This window comes from Chaetura pelagica, unplaced genomic scaffold, assembly GCF_000747805.2.
Source record: "Chaetura pelagica isolate M959 unplaced genomic scaffold, ChaPel_1.0 scaffold15, whole genome shotgun sequence".
NCBI classification, from domain to species: Eukaryota; Metazoa; Chordata; class Aves; order Apodiformes; family Apodidae; genus Chaetura; species Chaetura pelagica.
Window position 1 is genome coordinate 106,777 of NW_009953507.1, and position 25,498 is coordinate 132,274.

The window sequence follows — 25,498 nt, forward strand, 5'->3', positions numbered from 1 at the left end:
CATTCCTGGGCATTTTGTTATGCTAACAGGTACTGAAGTGGTGTGACTCACTCGTGTCCTGCTTTCAGAGCTGGTTGTGTTCAGCTTCTTTGGCAAAGTGTGGATACTTCCTGAGGGTGTTCAAAATGTAGACTCTGGAGATAGTCTATAGAACAAGAAGCTTCTGTTGATACAATTAAACAATAAGTGAAATAAGTTCAAGGCACAGATTACTAGTGTAAAAGAATCTGGTTTTGCTGCTGCTGCAAAACAAAAAAACAGCCTTCCAAGACTATGCACCTCAGCAAAGCTGTTTTCCATTTTATTCAGTGCATTAGAAAACCAGTAAAATAAGTAGACTTAAGAATGCATTTGGATTCCAGTGAACATGCCTGATACATCACTCTGTAAATAAACTCCCATTTATGCATAGAATTTACAGGAAAAAAAAAAAGTTGAAATGTTGCTAAAACTGATCTAAAGCAGACATGATGAAATCAAGAAGGAAAAAGCTTTCCCTGTGATCATCAGAAATTCACATTTCCCATTTCTCACTACAGCTGTAAGAAATGAGTTGAACATGCTTTGTATTTCCCACAACTAGCAAATTTCTGCCTTTGGAAAGTTTTAGAGGGAGGAGCTCAGAGGTGCTGTGGGAGGGACTAAAATTCATATTAAAGTTTTGACATGAGAGGGAGAATTGTCAGAGCAGAACGTTTCTTCTGAGGTTTTTTTTGGTTGTTTGTTTTTAATTTAGGATGATAAGTATTAATATTCAGATTCTTCTAATGACTCTGTTTTGGAATTTTGATTGTCAGATTATTCCCAGGATTGAAGAATGTGGACTTCTATGTTCTCAGGTAATCTCTTGCTTGTTACTATCTGCTATCTACTAATACAGTAGTTCTATGCTGCTAAAATAATGTTAAGCAGAACAAGAAAGCAAAAATGGAAAAATATTTCAGCTATCCTGAACATTCACTCTGTATTCCTGTCATGCTGAACTAAGCATCCAAAGTGGCACAGATGACTGTTAGGAAGGGAGTGAGAAAATGCATCTTACACTATTTTCAGCTACTCTTAGTAGCTTTTAAAATCTGGTTTTGTATTTGAAAAAAAAAAAAATTTCACTCATATTTAGTACTTTGGAGAGTAATTTTTCACAACAGCAGTGGTGCCAAAGAGGTGAGGGAGGGAGGAACAGGAGGTTTCAGAAGTTACTAGTTATTTTAGGAATATACACAACACTGAATTTCCTGTGAAAAGATGAATTAAGCTTGAGAAAGAGTAAAACCTGTTTTTCATTTTGTGGAGTGAACGCAACATTAAATTTAATGACTTATGTATGTGTATAAAAGTGGAGTGTGAATCACACCATCTCTGTGATAGCTTGAGTTGTGTATGTTTCCAAATACCCCCACAAAGGGGCAGTGTGGAGGTATTATCCTTCTGTTTGCATACTGAAACTAAGAATACATGGAAAGATACATTAAAAAAAGAATAAAATAATAAGTAATCTGAGTTTTAGTCTTAGTACAGGATGATAACTATGTACTTGCTACAGAGAAGTGGAATTGATGGCATGAAAGAATTTGGCTGTCTGAACAGACAGAATATGTCAGTGTGTAGGACAGGCATGACACACAGTAAAGACTGTTTACATGTGGTGGTACAATCCCGATATTAAGTTAGTGCATGTTACAGCAATTAACTCTATATTTTATACATGTACCCTACAAAATATCAGGATTGAAGAGGCTTAAAAAATTGAGGCTGAAAAAACCCAACCCCTTTCTAGATAACAGTGTTTAATACACCCACATTCAAATTCTGTAGTATTTATCCACTTAGATAATGTTTCTAGAATACTAAAATATAGTCATAAGAGATTAATCTTTTGATGTACCTGAGCACTTTTCAAGAATTTGTATGCACTTACATTTATGAATTCAAACCCTCATGCATTTAAAAGAATAAAAGCTCCTTGGTCTGCTGAAATGAGAGTGTAAAATAGAAATGATTTACCGTTCTAATTTATTTCTTCAAAGAGTGTATGACTATGACACTCAGCATGTGAAAAACAAAAGCAACTTTGTTTTCAGCAGGATTCAGTCTAGGGGATAGTCTGGGAATGTTAAAGGGCATCTCTCTCTGTCATATCTTAGGTATGTATGTATATTATATAGACTGATTCACTAGATGCCTAAGGTATAGACACAGCCTGGAGGTTTGTTAGACTGGATCCCTTTCTTTGCCTTCAAAATTGACAACTTTTCCTATACTGAAGGTTGGACAACTAAGAAAGGTGCCTACTTTTTTTTTTTTTTTAATATTACAGCAGAAATATATTGTTTCCAGTATAACAGAATCAATCAATCAATCATTTTGATGGTAAAGATGGGGTTCGGTTCAGTTCTCTATGTAATATTTCTGCTAGTTGTATTCAGTAGAATCTTGAATGCATTAATGACTTTTCAAGACAAAAATGTTTTCTCACTGGGAACAATAATGATCTCAACAGGACAAATTAGTGCCAGCACAGCATTTTCAATCTAGTGCAAAGCATTTTAGCTGCATGAACTTTAGAGGTTTATAACTAGCTTGTTAGAGAACACTCCTTCTTCCTTTTCCTTTGCAAATAAAATCAGCCCTACATAATCAGCCACAGTTTGTCACCTACCTGAGTTATTTTAAAAGGGAGCAGTTTATGTTATCCATAGTTTATAACTCAATGGTCTTTATAGGGACAGTAACCTGGGGTTGCAATTTGTCTGCATATGTGCAATATACATGTGCTGCCTTCTGCTATGGCACAACAGGCCACAAATGTGACCTGTCATAATGTGATAACAAGATATTGCAATTTTAAAACTATCAGAAGTTTTCTGTAGCTGCTATTTTTACAAGTCAGTATTATAGAAAATTGTTTTTTTTTCTTTATGACATTCTCCTGTAAGTTTGGATAGTGGATTTCTCTCTTGTAGAGTCAACTGTCATGTTATGTCATTCCTCATAAAGCAATAGGGGAATGAAAAGGAATTAAGTTCCATTTTTCAGCATTATTCAAACTGTATTTTCAGAAACTTTTGAATAGATTTAATAACTGAAACTTTTCATTTTGACCACCAGAGTAGGTGTTAAAGTGGATATGTCCCTTGAATACTTGTAAGCAGTTTTGATCTCCTTGGGTACTCTTACCAGAGTATAAAGCATTGATTGTACTTATAAGGGAATTAATGACATAACTGTTTTCAGGTATGTCATCTAAAACCATTCATCCTGCACTTTTGGATTACAACTTAATGAATCATTCTTAATTTACTGTGAGTATTCAACAAGATATCCTTACATTGCCTTGGGTAAGGCAATATTGAGGTTTCACTACTATACCATAAACTGTACTTCTCTCCACTACAAGAAAGGAAAAAACCCAAAAGAGCATTGGGTGTTTATGCATGAAAACATACAATTGTTGTTGAGTGATGGCAAAGGAAAAAACAAACTTTTGTTATTTATTATGATTTATTTCTCCTTCCCTATGTTAATGGTTTGACTTTAGAGCCTGTGTGATATTCTCATATTCAAAGGTTAAATACCATGGGCTTGGTCTCCAGGCCTCACCAACAGCAAACACAGTTATCAACAAAGTTTCCCTGTAAAAGCATAGGGGAATCCCAGCCTGCAATTGAAATGGGGTTCGTGCCCTATTCATTTTACAATCCACAGTGTTTACAGGCTGTACAGAAAGAAATAAGCTTAAGCCAAATTTGACTCGACAGCTGGCAAAGATCAAGAGCACTATGTTTAAAAAAAATCTCTCATGGTATTTGTATTGTCTGCCATTAAATGCACTAACATTTCAAAAGCCCATAGATAAAGAAGGAAACTCAAAACTAAATCTGGCATTTCCCTGCAATTATAAAGGTAATTGGCAGCAAGTACTTGATATAGCTGCTGCCTGTTCATGCTTTTCATAGTTGAAGTCTTTGGTGTTTCCTTACTGGGTGTTTATGCCTTGGATCAGACCATTCTTGCTGAATATCATTCACTGCAAATCCAGCCCTTAGGCCACTAACTCAGCTGACATAAATTTTCATTCTTTGTTCATTATTAAGGTAAGCAATTATTATTTTAGAAATGATCCCAAGCCTCTCTAAAATGGACATGATAATCTAGTTGACATACTCCAGTTGTTCTCTAAAATCTGGTTGAAAAACTATTTTTGGACACGGAAAATGTCTAAAGAGATTGGTCAGAGATCTGACTTCCTCAGAGTGAGGAGGAAGAGAGAGAGAGAGAGAGAGAGAGTGGAGTCCCAACATAGGAAAATGATTCACCACAGACTTTTTTTGTGTCTGCATCAATATGATGACTAGAAGAGATGCATAAATATATAAAACATACCTCTGCTAATACTTGCAGAGATGCAGTACAGTCCATGAGAGTGTGCCCTAGACAGAAAGCTTGAGTTTTGTATTTTTGGCTGTCATTGACTCACTTGTGTGGCCCTATTAAAGTAATTTCCTTTCTCCAGTTTTCACAAGTACAAAATAGTGCTGACCTTCCTGTGCAATGTTTCTTAATTATGGGGTTTAATTAAGTGCTTTGATACTATAATTAATCATGTGGAGTCACTGTATTAGAGCGATATTACCCATTTGCTTAGATGTGTCTGCTGGCCTTCTCTGCTGGTAGTCAGAAGAGCTGCAATTTAGCAAGTTTAGGTAATTTATCTCTTAGCTTATGTTTTAAATTTGCTCTTGGGTTCTAAAATATCTTATCAATAACATGAAATATTTAGCTTCCATGCTTCTTCCTGTGTCCTATGCCACTGGTTGGGTGCCATCCTCTTTCCTTACCCACTGAGAGGAAAACAGCCAGTGGCAAGCAAGGATTTAAAACCTCTAGTATTCCTCATTATTAGAGCACCTACCACCACTTCTTTGGGGAGAGGTGGAAGTGGGAAAAGCTCTGCAATTCAGAACTTGAAAAACACAACAGTAACTCTTGTTCTTTCCCCCTCCTCACTTCTACTTTCCTCAAGCACTCTCGAGTAACAAGAGCAGAAGCACTACAGATATTCATGAAAGCTGGGGACACAAAATTAACAGGAGGTAGATATTAAAACAAAGGACATATAAGCAAGCTCAGTAGGAGATGGGAGCCACTGACCTTTATTATGGGCAGTAAATTTTTAGCTCACAAATCTCAGCTCTGATGTTAATGAGACCATGTGTTGTGACCCAGCTGAAATTCTTGCAGTAAGATGTAGGATTAGCGTAATTTGTACATTTGCTGGAGCTGGTGATGCTGTACTTGTTACTTTGTCATGTTTCTTTGTACTGTCCCATTCTACCTCTCTTGGCAGAATGCAAGAGAGGAGAGAATCAGGGATGATAAAAAATTAGAAGGACCAAAAAGAAATTTAAAAATAATTCTTTCTAAGGATAGCTTTGGAAATTCTCCTGGGTTTTTGGGTTAAAATTGAGAAGCTAGGCCTTAGTCCCTGATAGGTAGGTAATTTGGACCTCAGAAAGGAGTTTCATCCTATCCTTGATGGAAAATAATTTAATTTCTAGGAGCCATGAATTCCCATGTGCCATTCTGTGACTACCAGACTGTTCAAACCAGGAATTCACATTTGAAGTTCTATGTGTTATGCCACCATCATCTCCACAAAAGATCCCTAGGTTTTATATATCGACTTTGGCACAGATGTTTTCATGGTAGTTTTCATAATCTTGGGAGTTTTTTTTTTTCTGATTTTGTTAATATTTACTGGCTGGTTTTGAGTATCAGGAAATTGTTTGCAATCTTAAAAACACAAAATAGAAAATATGCCCCAAACAGCATTGCATTGTTGAGGAAGTTTGGGCATGTATACTCAGATATGATACAGATACATCACAGCCCTGACCCTGCCTTCATTACTGTAGGAATTCAGTGGGACAGGATTTTCTGAGATCATGAATAAGCTGGAAAGTCACAGTAACTAATGATGCTGATCACCAGAATAACTTGCCTGTGGAGCTTACAGGTCTCTGCACATTGTAAGCAAATATCTCTCAGATATGTCTCAGAAAATGGTTGTTATACCTCTGCTTTCATGTGTAATTTTCTCTTTTGTGGGTTCTAAAGATGTTTTTTCAAGTCATATTTACCTTATTCCTTTGGAATAGGCAGCAGAACCAAAGACTTGTCTTGCTATATTGCGTATCCTGCCCTTTCAGCATGCAAAATACGAGATTCATTGTGAAAACTGTCTGGGATATCCCATCTCATTCAGAAAGTGTGCAAAGATGAAGAGAGTTTTAGTTTTACTTTGCAAATTACCTGTGGCCCTTTCCCTTGCAAGAAAATATTTCAACGTAGTTGCTTTGAATATGTGTGGTAAATTTCAATCATTTCTGGAAAACTGATTGTCTTAGAGTTGCCTCTACTTGCCTGCATATTTTCAGAAGGTATGAATCATATAAACAACATTGTACATTGGTAGATGTGCATTGTCTTTCTTGGAAAAACTTTGAGGAAATAGAATTTATTACAGTTAATACATTTCACTGTCTCCAGTTTTATTTTTCCCTATAATCCCTACACATGCAAACTTCCTTGATCTTTTTCCCACTTCCTCAACTCCCTGACCTGCTGTTCTTCTTTCCATGACTTCAATGAGAGATTTCTGCATTACTTTACAAATTTTGATATCTTTGTATTGTATTTCTCCCCAGTTGAATTTTTTTTAAATTTAGTTTTGCAGTTCTCATTATAGTATCATGCTTCATGCTTAATTTTTGGTCAGTAGTATGTGTTCTTTTAATGTTTTTCCCTTGGTTTCAATATATTATATTTATATAAGCTAGAATAATTTTTTAGAGCGTGGTTGCATCGGTGTTACCATTCAGTCTGCTTTTGTAGCTCATTTTCTTTTCCACTTATGGGTAAAAAAACATCTACACTTTTTATGTGAATGTGTGGCATAGGTGGTTTTCAGTGAGTAAGGGCTATCATTAAAAATGAGACATAGAGTGAAGCAACATATGAAGGTACTGAACACTGATGGATTTATTAAGCTGAGGACATGCCCAGGAATTATTGCTGCCTCTGAGAGCAACAGTGGGATCAGGAGAGACAGGTGAAACAATGCTGCTGTTATAAAGTTGGTGGAATCCTGCCTCTTTGGAAGCCTTTCTTTTGTACCTCTGCTGCCTTTAGTTGGACTGTGCTAACTTTAGCAACTAAACTACATGGAAGATACACAAGATAAAGCCAAACTATATGATTATTCAATAATTTAGTGGTTTTTTTCTTTTTCTTTTTTTTTTTTTTTTAATCTCCTAAAGCCCCCCCAATTATGAGTTAACAGTAAAAAGAGAACAAGGCTCTGTAATGACTATTCTAGTAATTATTTTTTCTTTTTTATTTAATATGATTTAATCTTCCTTAACATTTCCAGATTTATTAATAACCACCTTCTATATCAGTTATCTCAAACTGCAAACATTTCAGCTGGAATGTGCAGTACAGATATTCTCAGTGGGGCTTTTCCACATGGGAAATTCTGAATGTTTTTTAATTTTTCTTGTACTCCACAGTGTTGGCTCTTTCAGGGAAAGGTGTTCTTTGCTTTTGTTGCTCTTGATAGGAGAGGAAGGGCATGTATGCACAGTTTCTGCTGTAAGATTAAGACTTTCAGATGCCATGGTGATACAAATATGAATAGTTGGGAAATAATCCTATCTCTCCAAAATTTTCAACTATACAGCTGCAAAAAAACATTTTTCATCTACAGGTGCTAAGATTTTCCTCATTTTGCTGTGGCTATAGTGTTTCTGTAACTCAAGCAAGCACAATTAGAACTAGTCAGACATTTTTATCATTGTCTTTAATGGAAGCAGTCCCTTAACTGATACCATAGCACCAGGAGGAAATGCAGCGAGTGGCCTCTCAGGTTTGCCATTGGATACAACTCTACCACTGCTTCTAGCATGACCTGAAGGGTCATTTATATATGACTTTACATCTTCACACAAAAACATAACAGGCTAAAGATAAATAAAGCCAATGTCAATATTTAAAATATTTCTCATCAGGAAGAGATATAATCAGGGGTAGATAAAAGTTTATTTAGGTTTGAGATTTTTCTCTGTTTAATGGGAAACAGCATTATTATTAGAGCTTCAAAAAACACAAGTGTGTGCTCCTCTGTGGCTTTGAAGGGTGTCTCAGCTCTGACATGTGACCTCCAAAGTCTTGGTGTGATTTGTTGTTCAGAATTTGATATGACTGTCATCTGCACTGGCAGGGTGGGGGTTAGCAAGTTCATTTTTGTTTTTGAGCCCCTCTGCCTCCACAATTTCAGGATGGTATCTGTGCAACATTCACCCATTCTATGATCCTGCTCCTTTCCGATAGTTCAAGGTTATTAAATACAGATTAAATGGAGATCATGAGAAAGCATTAGTGACTTGTCAGGGTGGCAGGAGAAACCTGCATGTTCAGCATGGTGCTGCCTTGAGTTAGGCAAGGGAAAAACTGAAGCACTGAGTTATCCTGAACTCCACTCTCTAGAGCTCAGGCACTTGAGCAAGAAGCAGTTCTCTCTTTAGAGGTAGCTGCTGAGAGGGATTCTTTCAAAGTGTCTTCCAAAGCTTTGGCATGAGCTAGATGCCATTCCAGCTTTGTGCTGGTCATGAAATAGACTCCAAACTGCATGCATCTAGGAAGCTTTCAAATCAGAAAGAGAGGTGACTAACAAACTTAGGTGCCTCTAGTTTTAGGTGGCAATTAATGAGATATTATGGATCATGGTGTTTGGCTGCGATTATCACAATTTTCTTAAGCTCAGCCTTGGCCATCAGCATGTCTGTCTTGGAGTTGGCTGGCATTGGCTCTACCAGACACAGGGGAAGCTTCTGGCAGCATTCCCTCCTACCAAAACCTTGTTATGCACACCCAATACAGGGATTTGGTGGAAGTCCTCACCAAGCCACTTTCAGTCATTTATTAGCAGTCCTGGCTAATGGGGGAGGTCCCAGTTGACTGGAGGTTAGCAAATGTTGACTATCCAGTGATGTTCCTGAGGACTCAGTACTGGCACCAGTTCTGTTTCATGTCTTTATCAATTATCATCAATGATGATGGGGTTGAGTGCACACTCAGTAAATCTGCAGATGACACCAAGCTGGACTGCAGTGTTGATCTGCTTCAGGGTAGGAAAATTCTGCAGAGGGACCTGGACAGGCTGGATCAATGGACCAAGACCAATAATATGAGCTTCAACAAAACAGTGTCAGGTCCTCCACTTGGGCCACAACAACCCCATGCAATGCTACAGGCTTGGGGAAGAGTGACTGGAATGTGCCCAGTGGAAAAGGGCCTGAGGGTATTGGCCAACTGCCTCAAGTTGCACCAGAGAAAGTCTAGATTGGCTATTAGGAAAAAATTTCACCAACACAGGAGTTATCAAGCATTGGAACAGGCTGCCCAGGGAAGTGTTTGAGTCACCATCCCTGCAAGTATGTGTAGATGTGGTGCTTAGGAACATGATTTAGTGGTGGACTTGGCAGTGTTAGGTTAACAGTTGGACTCAATGATCTTAAAGGTCCTTTCCAAACTAACAATTTTATAATTTCATGATTCTATCATTGATAAAGGTCACAGTGTACAGCAGAACACAGTTTTGCCCCTGAGACTGGCTCTAAACATAAGGAAAATGAGTAGTTGCCTAGAGCTAAATGGTGAGGGCTTCACTGTGTATGGCAGAGCACTGAAAAGCCAGGTCTGCAGTATATTCCCTCTTTTTGCTGAGCAGTAGTGTTATGATTATGAGAAAACAGTAACTGGAATAGCAAAAGGTCTTCAGGCCAAAAGATAAGTATTTCCAAAAAAAATAAGCACTGCCTCCAGAAGCAGCAGGAGGAACAATTATATCCTGGAGGGTCTCTTCTCATAATCTTCACTGCAAGTTTTGCTTTCTCAGTGCTGTTAGTGTGGTTGAAATATCTTGTCTAAATTTGTCTTGTAACCTCTTCTGTGATCATTACAGAGGGATTGTTACAGCATTCCTATCTTGGAGAGCTTGTGGAATCTATGTCCACCAGAATTTCGAGAAATGGCCAAAGTAATGGCTGACGTGATCCAGTATTGGTGACAATAGTGCTTCTGTCACCAAGGATGCTGGACTTGGCGACCTCTCGAGACCCCTTCCACTCTAATTTCTTTGACTCAATTTAATCATCCTCCGTATGAGATTTCCAGTTGTTCATGCTGTGTTAGAATGTCCCTGTCTCATTGTTGGACTGCAAGTGCTGATTTGGTAGTTTAGTTGTCCTTTCAAGTAGCTGAGTGGTCTGAAATTTCTGACACTCTCTGCATGGGCTGGTGCTGATTTATACCAGCTGAGGATATGGTATTCAAAGTGCAATTTAATTTTCTTTGTCTATTGTATGCAATTCTGTTTTGTTAACAACTTGTATTAATATTTTAGGAAACATGACTTAAAAATGATTGACAGTATTTTTTGCTGGTTTTTTTTTTTTTTAAATTCCATTTCTAAAAAAAAAAAAAAGAAGCTAAAGCGTAATTGCTTCAAGCAATTTCTGCTTCTAGTCCTGGAGTTGAAGCATACAATAGAACAGGCAGCTTTTATTTCAGACTGTCATAGCTCCCTTTGGTCCAATAAATTTAAAAGCAAGTGGTTTCTATGTAGGGCCTTCTTGTATCACAGCATTATTTTTACATACAATTCATTTTAAAAAATACAAAGGGGGGATATTTTTCCCAGCTGTGAAACTTCAAAGCAATATTATTTTGACTGGACGTTCACTTATAGGATAAATGCATCTCACTGTAAAGAGTTCCCAGAAATATAACTGTGCTGCCTACTCTTTCATTTGTTCTGCTCTGTAAAAGCAATGCAGCCATGCACTCATAGTAATGGTCAGAAGACAGTACATGCCACACACAGTCCAGCTAAAATACGGGACAATTCAGTTAAAATATGGGATTTCTCTGCATCAGTACAGTGCAGGAGGAAGTACATACTGACTAGAAAGTAGAAATCTCTGTTTTACTAGATAAACAAAGGATTAAGGTCTTAGGGGCCTGAGGGCCTTCTGTTAGCCATGTGCTCCTGCATTACTGAAGTACAGCAAGACTGATGGAAGTGTAGGCCTGGTGACAAACAGCAGGGTTGTGGAGGACAGGGCCCATGCATTTGCATATATATGTGAAATGGCAAATGGTGCAAGAAACAAACATTGGCAAAAGGCTGTGCTTTAGACCACTGTGAAGCCTTAGTGAAGACTGTCCAATCATCTTCATTAAACCAAATAATCTCTTCCCAGTCATTGTCAGTCCATTGTTTAGTTGAGCAGACATTAACATGGCGTTATCACTGGCAGACATTACCTTGCTCTGTTGGACACAAGCCAACTCTCCTCCAGAGAGTGCATGACCCTGCTAGCACTGTGCTGCGCCTGAGCTTAATAACCCACTTCTCAGTAGTCCTTATGCTCTAGGGCCCAGCACTGTGCTGATGTGATAGGGTCATTTTTGTTCAGCATGGAACTGGATAAAGCACAGGCATGACTCACATATTCTGGTTTAGCATTCTGTGAAAACATCCAGCAACATCCAGGCAGTCTTGTAGAAGCAGCAGTTGTCCAAAGCAGTGCAAAGTCATGTTTTACCATAAGATCAGGTGCCTATTTCATTTCTGCATGGACAACAGTTGTTGCGAGCTGATGCCGGGGGGGCTCCTGGCTGTCAGGATGTTTTTGCTTCTTCCCCCCACAATTTGGAGGGGTTGTTGAATAAGACCAAGGGTTGCATGTGGCGCTCACCGCGGAGGAACGGCTGCTGCGGGACTGTATTTTAGAGCGGTAGTTAGAATGCACCCCCACCACGCCCAAAAATTGCTAGTTTATGAATTAACTGGTTTATTATGGGTTAACACAAACTGAGGGATGAGGTTTGGGGAGAATGTAAAAATGGCAAATGGCTACCAGGGATATATCAGGGAAGTAAAGTGTCCTTTAGGGAGGTAATGCAAAAAGTTCTGTGCCCTTAAGATGCCCTCTCTGAGAGAGGGTTGTGGATCAAAGGAGAGGGAGGGAGGAGTTGAGCCCGGCAGGAAAGACATTGTGTGTGTGTGATTGTGTGAGTGTGTGTGTGTGTGAGTGTGTGTGTGTGTGAGTGTGTGTGTGTGTGTGTGTGTGTGTGTGTGTGTGTAGGCAACTACGGCAAGATCTCGAAATCCTTGGTTTTGGGGGGCAGCCCCTCGCAGCAGCAGCAGTTTGGTTTCCCAGCAACCGGCAGCAAAATAGAGGGGGCTCCGGCTTATCTCCTTCACCTATGAAAATAGCTGTGGAAAAAATCTTAAGCATATTCAGTTGTTTCCGTTTGTTGAGTTCTCCCTTGATATTTTCTGAAGATGAATGTCTCTATGAATTAATTTACAGTCATTTGTTGACAGTTTGAGGAGCTTATAATACAGCTCTGAATCCTCTCTGTTTCCATCCAAAGTTCTTCAATTGTAAAGATCGATAGCATTTTGACCGTGGCTGTCTACTGCTGCAAGATCTTTTTCTTTATGGAGGTGGTTGAGATAATAATTAGCATTGTCAGGTTTTCACTAGAAGCCATGAGAAATCTTTCATTCAATCATCACTCTAATGGCACAGAATATTTAGGTTCCTACCTCCATGAATTGAATGGGGTAAGTAGATGGAGAAAAGGTATGCTACACAGAAGGGGGTAAGTAGCTCTCTCTCTGTCTTGAAGCATAATTACTGATTTGACATGGTTATGGTGCTCCCAACTGAGACAAAGAATATTGCCACTTCACCAGGCATCAAATAAACCCCAGGGGGAAACTGTCTTCAAAACTGTGCATGGCTCTGGTCACACCATTTGTGAAGATGCATTAAAGTGAAAAAAGCTGCTGAGAGGGGTGATGGTAAGAAAGAAAGCCTTTTTTATTTGAGAGGAATAGGAAAGCTTGGCTTTTATGGTCTCACAAAAAAGCTGAAAAAAAGTATATTACTGGTTGCAGATAAACGGAAAGTAAATTCCACAGTGGAAAGTATTTATTTAATTGAAAAGATAATACGAACAACCAGAAGTCAATACAAGCTAACCATCATGGTGTTTACATTGGAAATGAAAAGATTTAGTGCTGTTGGAGAACAGGGCTTCTGTAACAGCCTTGCCTATTGGATCAGTGCACATGAAAGTCCGAGTGATTTTAAAATGAAGCTTCACCATTTTTTGAGAAGGATTGGATGATGTGGCACCTCTGGTTACTGGAGGCCTAGATTGAGTCATCTGGGAGGTCTTTTCTAATTGTCTGCAGAGTAAGATGAATCTGTGCAGAGCATCCCCTCTCGACTGGAAATCAAAAGAACATGATTAGATTAATCATCTTCATCAGTCTTTTGGCTACAATGTCTGCATTGGTTATTGCCAGACATGCCACATAAGGCCAACTGTTTTCCTGTGTTGTAAGGCTATACCCCAACCCCGGCTTGCTTTAAAGGTGCTCAAAGAACAGAAATTGTTGGAACAGAGGAAAAAGTCAGAAGATGGTCATGTTCCTTTTCCTTTTTCCTCTTTGAGAGCTGAACCTGAAGTAGGAATGTAAGTAATAGGGTGGTTGTATTAGAAAGGGTGTGGTTAGTAGGTCAAGAGAGGTTCTCCTCCCCCTCTATTCTGCCTTGGTGAGGCTGCATCTGTAATATTGTGTCCAGTTCTGAGCCCTTCAGTTCAAGGACAGGGAACTGCTTGAAAGAGTCCAGCACAGAGCCACAAAGATGATTAAGGGAGTGGAACATCTCCCTTATGAGGAAAGGCTGAGGGAGCTGGGTCTCTTTAACTTGGAGAAGAGGAGACTGAGGGGTGACCTCATCAATGTTTCAAATATGTTAAGGGCGAGTGTCAGGAGGATGGAGCCAGGCTTTTTTCAGTGATGTCTAGTGATAGGACAAGGGGCAATGGGTGCAAACTGGAACATAGGGGGATCCATGTAAACATCAGAGAAAACCTCTTTACTGTGAGAGTGACAGAGCACTGGAACAGGCTGCCCAGAGAGCTTGTGGAGTCTCCTTTGCTGGAGACATTCAAAACCCACGTGGACATGTTCCTGTGTGATGTGCTCTGGGTGATCCTGCTCTGGCAGGGGAGCTGGACTGGGTGATCTTTCTAGGTCCCTTCCAAACCCTAAGATTCTGTGATTCTGTGAAGATTCTGTAATAGCTTTGCAACTGAGAATCTTGCAAAAGGGGGAAAAACTGTTCACTGTACATTCACTGACTTTCATGTAGGCACCTTAATTAATGAATGTTAAGTGTCTGACAACCTGATCTCCATTAAATAATACATTTTAAGGCATTTTGAGGCATATTACTGTTCCTTATGAAATCGTGAAAGAGTTGCCACCAACCCTTTTATGGACAAGATACAACAGACTTGACAGGAAGACCATGGAACCAAATTTGCCTCAAACTCTTTCCTGCATGACAGATCCTTCAGGGAAGAATTTCCACCCTTGCGCATGATTTTTCTTTGACAATTTTAATTAATGAAAATACTCCCTGTGCCCCCAAATCCAAGTCTTCCTCTGCTGATCTCACTTTCTCCTTTACAGTCTTTAAACAAAACAATGTGATATTAAAATTGTCTTTGATTGAGGAGAAATTGCTGTGCTAGCTAAAAAGTTGGCATCGCACCTCCTATTCAGAATGCTGCATGTTGGTGGTGTCTGTTCAGATAACCTCTAGCTACAGTTGAGTAATACCACAAACGGGGAAAACCCTAGAGAAATAGGAAAATCCCTAACTGTTTGTGCATTGTGTAAGTTTGTTTTGCTTAGGCTTTTTGCCAAAGCAGATATGAATCAAAGATGCTCTCTGTATAGGAGTAAAATGTGCTATCGTGTTCAGGATCTTATTTTTGCATAAAATACACCCACAGCATTTGTGGAAGGGGAAGAAAATTTCCATTTTGGTTTTAGAAAGCTATGTTTTTCTATTGCATTCATCACTGAAAATTCCTGAAAACAAAAGATATAGAAAGTCGGAGAGGAACTTGGTTAATTTATTTGAGTTCTTCTTTGAGACAGATGGTCTCTTGACTATTTTGCAAAATTATTATAAAATACCCTCCCACCCCACCCCCCTTCCTCAGTATTGTACAATAAAAATAAACACGTATTAAAAAAAATAATTGAGCTGTGACCAAATGCTTGCTGTAACTGGCAAACATTTGTGCAAATGTTTGATTATTTATATAAACCGTCCCAATTACTCCTCACCCAGAAAAAAATCAAGTGCCTAAGAATGACAAAAAAATCTCCCTACCAGAACAAAACTCACTGATGGATGTTTCTTTTGTGCCATGGAGCAGATAAGAAAACAAATGCAAGATGGTACTGGCAAGTGCTCAGATGGTAGAATTAATTTGAGGAATAGTGAAAAACAATATTTAATTAGAATAGATTAGAAGTTTTAGGCAGATTTCTGCATCACCCCACAGCCCCACAGAAGGGCATGGGTTGTTTCATGTTTGTAATTTAAGATAATTTATTTACATATAATTTGCATTTGTCAAGTGTCATAACATGAACTCTACAACATTAGCCTTCTTTAAGTAAAATGTTGAATCTCTGAGTTTTGTGAGATTTTTGTTGTTTACTTCAATGGGGTCTTGATTTTTTTCTAATGTATTTTTGCACCATGATCAATGGGTTCTTGATTTTTTTCTAATGTATTTTTGCACCATGATTGTAACCAGAAAGAATGGTTAGATGGATTAGCTTAAAGATCACAGAATCATCCAGGTTGGAAAAGAAGACCTTAAAGATCACAAAGTCCAACCATCCACCCTACAACCCCTAACCACAAAACCATCTCCCAAAGCATCACATCTGCCCCTTTTTTGAACACCTCCAGGGACAGTGCCTCCACCACCTCCCTGGCAGCCTATTTCAATGCCTCACCACCCTTTCTGTGAAGAAATTTTTCCTAATATCCAGCCTGAACCTCCCCTGGCACAACTTGACCCCATTTCCTCTTGTCCTGTCACTGGTCACCCCCCTCACCACAACCTCCTCTCAGGCAGTTGTAGAGAGCAATGAGGTCTCCCCTCAGGCTCCTCTTCTTCAGGCTGAACAGCCCCAGCTCCCTCAGCCTCTTCTCAGAAGACCTGTTCTCCAGACCCCTAATCAGCCCAGTTGCCCTTCTCTGCATCCTCTCCAGCACCTCAATGTCCTTCCTATACTGCAGTGCCCAAAACTGCACACAGGGATCGAGCTGCAACCTCACCAAGGTGCGAGTAGAGGGGCAGGATCACCTCCCTGGTTCTGCTGGTCACACTATTCCTGATACAAGCCAGGATGCTGTTGGTCTTCTTGGCCACCTGGGCACTCTGCTGGCTCATGTTCAGCTGCTGCCAGTCAACACCCCCAGGTCCCTCTCTGCTGGGCAGCTCTCCAGCCACTCCTTCCTAAGCCTGTAGTGCTGCTGGGGGTTGTTGTGGCCAAAGTGCAGGACCCAAGATGTTGTACTAAGAAATGTTGACTGGCAACTGGGGACTCTTTCAAGCCACCTAGCCAAAATATTTTCAATAGTCTGGTTGCAGAATGGGGCGTTAAGAATTACGGAACTAATTTGCTAAATTATCTCACGAGAGATTAATTTCTTCCAGTAAGCAGTAGCTCAGCAATTATTTGATCCAACAGTTAGGTTTTCTCAACAAGGAAGCTAGCTCCCTAACTCACTCATTCATTTTTTTGCAGTATTTTTTTTTATATTTGTCTATTCTACTCCCTAAGGCCATGGAGAACCACAAGTAGAGAGACTGAATTCAATTTGTTCTGCACACTCCTGCAGGGATTTATTAGAAATAATTCAAAATTAGAGCTTTGACACAGCAGTTAAATTTCCAATGGAAATGAACTGGCATGTTCCACTTTTATTGGTTTAGTGTTGCACTGAATTATTCAGAAAAATATAGTCTTCTCCTTTCTATTGAGGAATCTGCATTGGGAGAATCAGCAAACAATCAATGAAACTTTTTTTGGGGTAGGCAGAAAGAATTCAATTACAAATATTTCTATGAACACCTTGCAACAGAAATGAGGTCATATCAGCTACATTCTTCAGTTCTTGGGGGGGATTGAAGGAATTTATGAAACCACTGAAATAGAAGTAGCCTGGTTATAGGACAGTTATGTAAAGAAGTGTGAATTCCTTTAGAATTCCTACTCTGAGTGTTGATGCAGGATTGTGTAGAGGAAGACAAAGTAATTTATTTTACAATATAATGATTAATTTTTATAATCTTCAGGCTGTGAACATATATGACCACCTCTGTCTAATTATAAATAATGGCTTAAAATACCACCTTTTATGCATCTGCACTTTTATGAATCATAGCGACAAACTGCCAATTGTAAAACTTACCTCTATAAGTGATTATTAAAAAAAAAATGCCGAAAGGACAAAGCTATTACAACGAATACAGGTTGGATACTGGTTACTCTTTTTCTGAAGGCCTTTTTAAAAAACAAGCTTGTCTAGCAAAAAACTTAAAAGCAGCACTGAAGGACAGAAAACACACTTCTCAGGTATTCAAGGCATCTGTCACAGGGTAGGTAACATGCTGTAATTTATCACCTGCAGCACTATTATTTTGCTCTACAGCTGTGTTTATGAGGAGGACAGAATCACCTGTGGATGAAAGCCTTATGGAAGACCAAGCAATAGCTATTTTACAATGTACTAATGATTACCCAGGCTGCGGCCTCTGTGTTTCTCTCAACTTGAAAAGTTCCAAATGTCCACTGAGAGACTTTTGCTGGCTCTAAAACTTGCAGATTGTTGACTTAGTGACAAGATCCTAAAATGTTTTAAAGGGCCAAAGGCTGCCAATCCATTTGAGAGCAGCGGATGGTGCCTGCTCCGTTTGTGGGTGTGACAAAATTATCTCTGAGAATGAAACACTGATTTTAAAGGAAATAGAGAGGAAAATATTTGCTGTATATGAAAGAACACTGGTATAAATGCTATGTTAGAAACTTGAATGCCAAAACAGCAGAAAACAGTGTGTATTGACTAAGTAACGGCCTTTCTTTAGAATGTTATGCATAGTGTTCAAAGTAAGATTTGTTATTTTTATGCTGTGCAGAATTTTAGTGTATTGTTAAGTGTTTATTTTACTGGGAAAAGGGGTGTAGTCTGTCTGAAAGATAGCTGGAAACTTGTTAAAAATCTCAGTGTCAGGTTCACTTTGCCTCTTGTCAAAACACTTTCCCACTTGAAAGTGGAAAGTACTGTAGTAATTTCATTTTCAGGATTCTGAGCCAGATAGTTCTCAGAAATAAAAAGACGAGTCTTATTTCTAAACTTAATTTGAAAATACTGTAATAATTCTTTCTATTTGCCTGGTATGATCTAAAAATAATATAATATTGTGTTCTAGGTATCATCCATTAAAAATTGTTTGGTTTCTTTGCCCTGATATCAAGCAGTCCATTGTAAAGTTTGACAAAACAGTAAACAAGCTGTTGGTCAGTGTGAATGGCAGCACCTGTTAGAATGATGTCTGTATTTGATGGAACTATTATACTTGTTATAACAATTACATATCCATAGACATACAGAAAAATAAGGAAAATGCTGGTATTGTGTCCTGATATGTATAAGGCTGTCATATACAGTAGTGATGTGCATTTTCACTGTATTTGAAAACATTAAAAAAATTATTTCTATTGTGAACTGTCAATATGTTTACTTGTTTATGGTGTGTTTATATTTGTGCACAATGAGTAATCAATATTAATTTTGATTTTTATATTAACTTTCATAATGTTTTCATTTCTGTTTGCAGGGGATTCATTGTAAAAGCAAACCTTCCAGTGAGTATGCATCATTTGCATTTTTGCTACATTTATTTTTGGAAGATGAAAATAGTTTGTTGCAGATAATAAATCCACTTTCCTGGTGATATCCAGGCCCTGTCATTTGACAGGGTATTTGCCACCAGTTTCCTTGTACAAAACACTGAAAATGGGTAGGCTCTGATAAATGAATGTGTATTACTGCTTTATAATTTTCCTTACCAAAGATAGTAATTTGGAGAGTTTGCTTAATAATTTCATACGTTTTTATTGCTTTGACATATTATTATTGCCTATAGTAACAATGCAGGCTCTTGAATGAGCTGAACTATGAAGCCCCTATCAATCCCTTCTCCAGTGTGTACAGTCACCTACCAAGGAAGGATGAGGCAGCTGCCTTGCAGGCAGTCCCCTCTGAGAGGACAGTCCTAGCCAGAGGCCCAGCTCTGAGCCCTGCTTGTCTGCACGGTGCCTTTCCTGGCAGAGCATCCACAGACAGGGAGAAGCTGCAGAGCTGAGCCACAGGTGTGAGATGCTGATGCCGTGGTGGGGGGTACGAGCTGATCATCAGCTGTCACGAGTCTTACTCTGAAAGCATGGCATTTATGGGACTTGTATTGAGGTGGAGCGAAAGAACATGGCTATGGGAGCAGTGCAGTTCAAAGTCTCACCTGAAAAAGTCTCTAGCTTTCTACCAATGAGCAGAGTGAACCACCTGTGGCTGGTTCAAGGACTGGGAACGAATCTTTTTAAGATTAGGCAGCTGAGCTGCTAGTTACACAAACTGTGTTGAAGGAATTGTAGAAGAGAAGAGAAACAGGGGCATTGACCTTTGCCTAGCTTGCCTTCATGCCCTTGGGCAGCACAGGCTGTGGAAACCAAACTCTTCAGCCCTGGTCTCAGAGAGAAGGAGACCTGCAATACTGTTGGTTACAAGTTAAAATCTGTACTGGTTATTACACAAATGCAGATCTAGATAGTGGAGATTCACTGCAGGTACCACGAGGTGGTGATTCATTCCACCCATCTTAGGACAAGGTGAATTATATGCTGCGAGGGAGGTAAGAGGGTTTCTCCCTCTCTATTGCCAGAGGTACTTAGATGATGTACATAAGCGTAAACTAGATGTTTAGGTCTTAGTGGGATTTTGACTTTGTGCTCTGAAGAGTTTGTAAACTGAAGATCTTTATCTTTCGGGCTGACGTACATGAAGCAGAGCTGATTGTAGGTTTACAGTGCTGCCTGAAAATGACTTAGTAGCTATCTGTAATACGAGTAATATGTAGGCTGACAGCCTTATAGGGATGATGAAAAACATTTTTTTAGTCTTCATTGTAATTCACTTGTGCAAGAGTGGGTGTAAGCTCATTTCCATACTTCCCTTTCTATAGACATTCTTTTAATTATTTATTATTTGAGGCAAAATTACCTTAAGATACCTTAACTGTATTATAGAGCACTTTTGCAGTAGTTGCTTATAGCTGCAACAAAAAGATGACTTTATTTCCTAGATTTGCAGTTATCAACTCAGTAGTATTTGACTATGTGGGTTTGACTCTGACTTCTCCCTCCTGCTCTTCTAGACTATTAGTAGTACATAAGGGCTACTGTAGTATTTTAAATTCACTGTAATATATCCAAGCATTGATATCAACAGTAAATTAATTTTAAAAGCCTTACATTCTTGACAAATATATTTGACACAGTATGTCACCATATTGGCCATTAGCCTTGAAAGAGTGAAATGCTCTCTGAATGTACAACTGTAAAACCCTTCTAATTTACTCTGCATTTAAATCTGTTGTGAAAGTGAAGCTATCATCCTGAAATTTAATTGATTTCATAATCAGTTTAAGTACTTTTAACCAGCAAATTTTGGTATTTATTTACTGAACTGTACCATGTAGTTATCTTAGGAGAGCATATCTACTTTGTTTATCAATTTAGTTGCATCATTGTAATGCATAGATGCAGCAGATACTGTGGTAAATTATATGCAAATAGGTTTGAAATGCTACTGTAATCTATACTCATGGAATTATGCTCCAATGAAGCAATTCTACCGTGCTTTAGATACACTCAGAGATTTAGCACTGACAGTATTGTAAATAGTTCAGATTTTTTACAATTATTGTAAGGAATAAATATAAGAGAAAAAAAAAAACACAGAATTTTCTGTTGGGTGTTGGCTTGGGCCTTTATTAAATTATTAATGGATTTTCTCTGCAATTTTTTTACTGTTCTCCAATTTAACCTTCTTGCCTGAGGTTTCAAATTATTCATCTAATAATTTCTATTGCATATTCATTGCTCAGCTCTGGCTTCTATTATCCAAGTATACATAAGGTGTGTTTTGCTGTCGTGACAGTTCTGGGTTGATTGCTGCGTCATCAGATAAAAATATAATCTGCTGTGGTTGAGTTGATGGCAAAAGTACAAGGAAAGTGTCTACATGCTGAATAATGATTCTTGGCTTCTTTATGCCTGGGTTTATATGTGTCCATAATTGAGGAATCTTATTACAGCAACAATCCCTCTCTCATGTAGGGCTAATTACAGCTATAATTCAAAAAGATAAAATTTAGGCAAGATTTACTCAGCAGGTGGTTTGTGTATCAAGATGTATCTTCTGGCGTATAGATCAAACTACTCGTGAGAAAAGGAAAGAGGTGTGTGTTCCAGAGGAAACTATCTGAGGGGATTAAAATATGATAAGAAAAGAGTTTACTGAAGAATTAGTTAGAAATGAGTCTCATACTGTGATGATTTATAGAAAGAAAATTATTTTTTGTCAGCTCTTCCTTGTATCATATATGTATTGTGATCCAAAACTAATAACTTCATGCATGATATCAATTGAAATTATTATTGAGTTTTGCAGCATATTTTGCATTTCTCAAAATGTATAATGAAATTAATGGAAAAAAATCCAAAGTAAAAGAGTAATTTCATTTTATCCAGTGAATTACTTATTTGTTCTCTGTTTGAAGGTAGAAACTGTGATCAAGGAAGACAGTTCCCCTGCTTATGGACAGACAGTAATCCCTAAAACTGTTTGTGCATCTGCCTAATAATTATCCTATTTCAGTAATGCACCTACGCATGACTTAGGATTCTCCTGAGACAGTTCCAGGCCTGTGATATCTGATAATTCCATACCTCAGACAGCAATAACTGAAAATGGAATTCAATTAAGTCATTACAATCTCTCCTAAAAATACATAGGGTCAAGTAATATGGTCAGACTCATCCAAAGAGAATATTTTGTGAACTGTCAGCTTTGACAATGTATGCATACACAGATTGCTCTTCCCTTATATAATTTTAACACAGACATGAGGAAAGGTAAGATTTCTGAAGAAATTTACACCGACCAAGTAATTAAGCAGAAACTGTTGCTCCTGAATATTGTTTGGTAGCCACAGCTGCAAGTCATGTCATGCTGTCAAGAAGGTATCTTACTGAGCAGAGGCAGAGCTAAAACTAATAATAACTTATCACATTATTAGTAATAATTATAAGGTAGTTCTGCAATATAATAACCTCCCAATTAACTGTGGATTGATTTGGTGTTGTACAATAACTCTCCATCCTGAGGTACCTTCAGGATTATTACACCACCCATTCTTGGAACATAGAATATAGTATTCACATCTGGCTGCTATGACTAAACTTTTCAAGGCTGCCACATCTTTCTGGATACATGTTTACAATTCTTCAAAAGTCAGTGTAGTTCACCACTCTCAAAGACTAATTTGTGTATTTTGAGTGATCTGTATATTCTTTGGTTTGCACAAATTGTCTTCTCTTGTTGCCAATATTGCCTTGGATGATTGAGAATCAAGTCTACTGTCAGTTGAGGTAAAGTGTCCTTATTTTTCCGTTGTTTCCCACTTAGTTTGTATCAGCATATCCTATGGCCTTCAAAAGATGGTTGACGGCACAAAACTAGGATAAGAGAGTAGAGATTCAGGTGTGAAGTGTTTGTCTTTTCTGACTTCTGATATGTAGGATGCAGGACTTATTTTTCCTGACAGCAAGTGTGAGGGCACCTTAGGGCCTGACAGATTCAAGCCAAGATTCCACATTTAAGTCAACCTCTCTGCATGTCCTGCATGTGTTGAATCCCTGACAATGGGTTTCAGCTGTAACTGGACTCTGTGAAAGTGAGAATCTCATAATACAGAAAGTGGTCCTGTACAGGTTAATATTCTCTCAGTCTTTAAATTTAGTGTACTTTCATTCATTGGAGGGTAAGTAAGGATAAGCTTTTCCTTTCTTCCTCCTCCATATCCTAGCTTTCATCTGTGAGAACTGATTGTGTCTTCCATGTGAGTCAATGGGCACCAATGCTTAACAACAGTTCTTGGCTAGACATTGAGGGATGTATGTTCTTCTGATGATTTCAGTTAAGAGTGTTACCCTGTATTTTATGGCAAGAACAGTATTGTGGCACTGCTGTTTCATATTATGCTTTGGGCCATACTAGTTGAACTCCTCCTAGGAGTAGGCTCAGCAGTATGACTAATAAGTATCAATTGTTTTTTTTGTTCTTTCAGCCTCTCCCCAGAGGGAGAAGAATGTGAAGTGAAATGTTTTTGTTTTACTTGGGTGTCTTTTAACTTGCATGCTATGTACTGAAGTCAGAAGGGTAAGAAATATTTCAAAGAAATTGCTATGATGAAGTTACAGCTGAAATGAAAGTGTGCTTCATTGTACACCACAAAGCCCAGGGACCAAAACCCAATTCCCTGGCTATTGATTCTGAGAGTTTCTTGAACTCTTAGTCTTCGGGACTACAAACAAGGAGCCCAAGGAATGCATGGGGGATTAAATCCACTCTATCAACATAAAGTAACAAATAAATAACTGTTTTCTGTACATGTCAGTCTGAGAAATAGAAGGAGATTAAATATGGCTAACTGATGAGATTTGGGGCTTTAAGACTGTTATTTTCTCTTTTACATTAGCTTACAGAAGGCAGCTGTGCAAATTGTTGTCCTAAGGCTTTGGGATGACTAAATTTGCATAGGAAAATAAGATGAGACATAGTAGCTGTGATCTGTGCCTACTGTTTACACCTTGAAGAAGGCCTGGATAATACTTATCCTGCTATTGCTATTCTGGTCTAAAGGGGAAGGAAATCCTATAGGTGAGAGGGGTTTTTCCACGACTAGGAATGCAATGGTGCCCTCTTGTGTGAAGATGGTATTTTAACAGCGGTTGAGAACATCACACAATTCTAAAACCAAAATACTACCTATGATAGTGCTGACAATATACATGTAATGGCTTCGAAAAAAAAGTGTAAAAAACTTATTATTCTAGCCATGATGTAGCAGATCTGATTATTTAAAAACACTATTAGTCTAGGCGTGCTGTGCTAGCCTTAACTGTTAGAAGTGCGACTTCTTCTTCTTATGAGTTAACACTTCCCTAAAACAGAAAATGTGTTATCCAGCTCCATCTGTAATGTATTTCTTTCCAACCTCCATGCATTGCTAGTGAAACCAACTAGCTATCTTGGCCATGTGAAAGTCCTAGGTAAAGTGGTGGCTTGGCTCATGTCAATGGTGACTTTCTTACTGATTTCAGTAGAGCTGAAGCTTCACCTTTGGCACTTTCTCTCCCCTAGGTGTCCTGTGCACAATGAGATTTCTTTGTCTTTACGTTTGCTTTTGCAGGTGGCATTTTCAACAGCTTCTGCCATGATGCTCCTGCATCTTTATCTTCTATGGTACTGAAAAGCATGAAGATCTCAACAGTGATGAAATGTGTCCAAGGAAGCCCATGCTCTCTCCATTTAAACATTAAAGGAACTCTGAGTCTGGATGGTGGGAAGCAGACTTGCTACTGAATAATTTCTGTTTGCTTTTTGTTTATAGCTGTTCAGCCAAATTTTGTTTCATATTGCAATATCTGTGTCCAAGCTGTTTTCATGTAATTATATCAGAAAGATACTTTTTGTGAAACCATTTCACTACAAACCAGGATAACACCCTGGCCCTTCTCAAAGGAATGAGAACTAAGATAATGAATTCAAGACAAGTGAATTTTTACTTCCAACATGATACACTTAAGTTGTCCTCTGCTAGTGCCCCAAGCATACTTGCTCTGACATGGGTGCATGCACATAGTAATTCTGTCTGCCCTGCTAACTCAGACATGAGCAACTGCCCAACAGAGGGAGAAACAGTTTATGTGTTTAAGTTACAATTCTGCACTAAAATAAAATGAAAGCATACAAACTTTTTGGGCATAGTCTATTTTTGCAAGCATCCTGCCATTCATGTGCTTAGTTACCATTTAGGTATTTCCTAGTGTGCTTCATTCAGAGTTAACAGGCTTATTTTTTTATTTGCATAAGAATTTACATAATTACAACTTTAATATATAACAATCTGTATTAAATCCTCGTTCCTATGCCCACATGTGGGATATATATAATACCTCTTTTTTTAACAGAGGTAAAATACATGTGCCTTTCACTTAGAAGCAAGTTTAAAATATGGTATATTTTAATTTCTTTTTTGTATTTCTTAAAGATGCTCAAATTATATTTTTGAATTCTATTCCTGACTCATTTCAGAAAATATCTGTGGGCTGGAAATATGTTCTCTTTCC

The 25,498-nt window shown here is 38.4% G+C and overlaps 1 protein-coding gene across 1 annotated transcript in view; it reads left to right on the plus strand.

Annotated features, from left to right (window-relative positions):
- The first annotated feature begins 737 nt into the window (after nucleotides 1-737).
- The window catches only part of IL17REL (interleukin 17 receptor E-like), a 45,506-nt gene continuing 20,745 nt past the window's right edge, over nucleotides 738-25,498 (plus strand). The window contains exons 1-4 of the mRNA XM_009999445.1: nucleotides 738-839; nucleotides 18,865-18,892; nucleotides 24,559-24,708; nucleotides 25,464-25,496. Coding sequence (XP_009997747.1) covers nucleotides 738-839; nucleotides 18,865-18,892; nucleotides 24,559-24,708; nucleotides 25,464-25,496 — 313 coding nt within the window. The remainder of the gene's footprint in view (nucleotides 840-18,864; nucleotides 18,893-24,558; nucleotides 24,709-25,463; nucleotides 25,497-25,498) is intronic.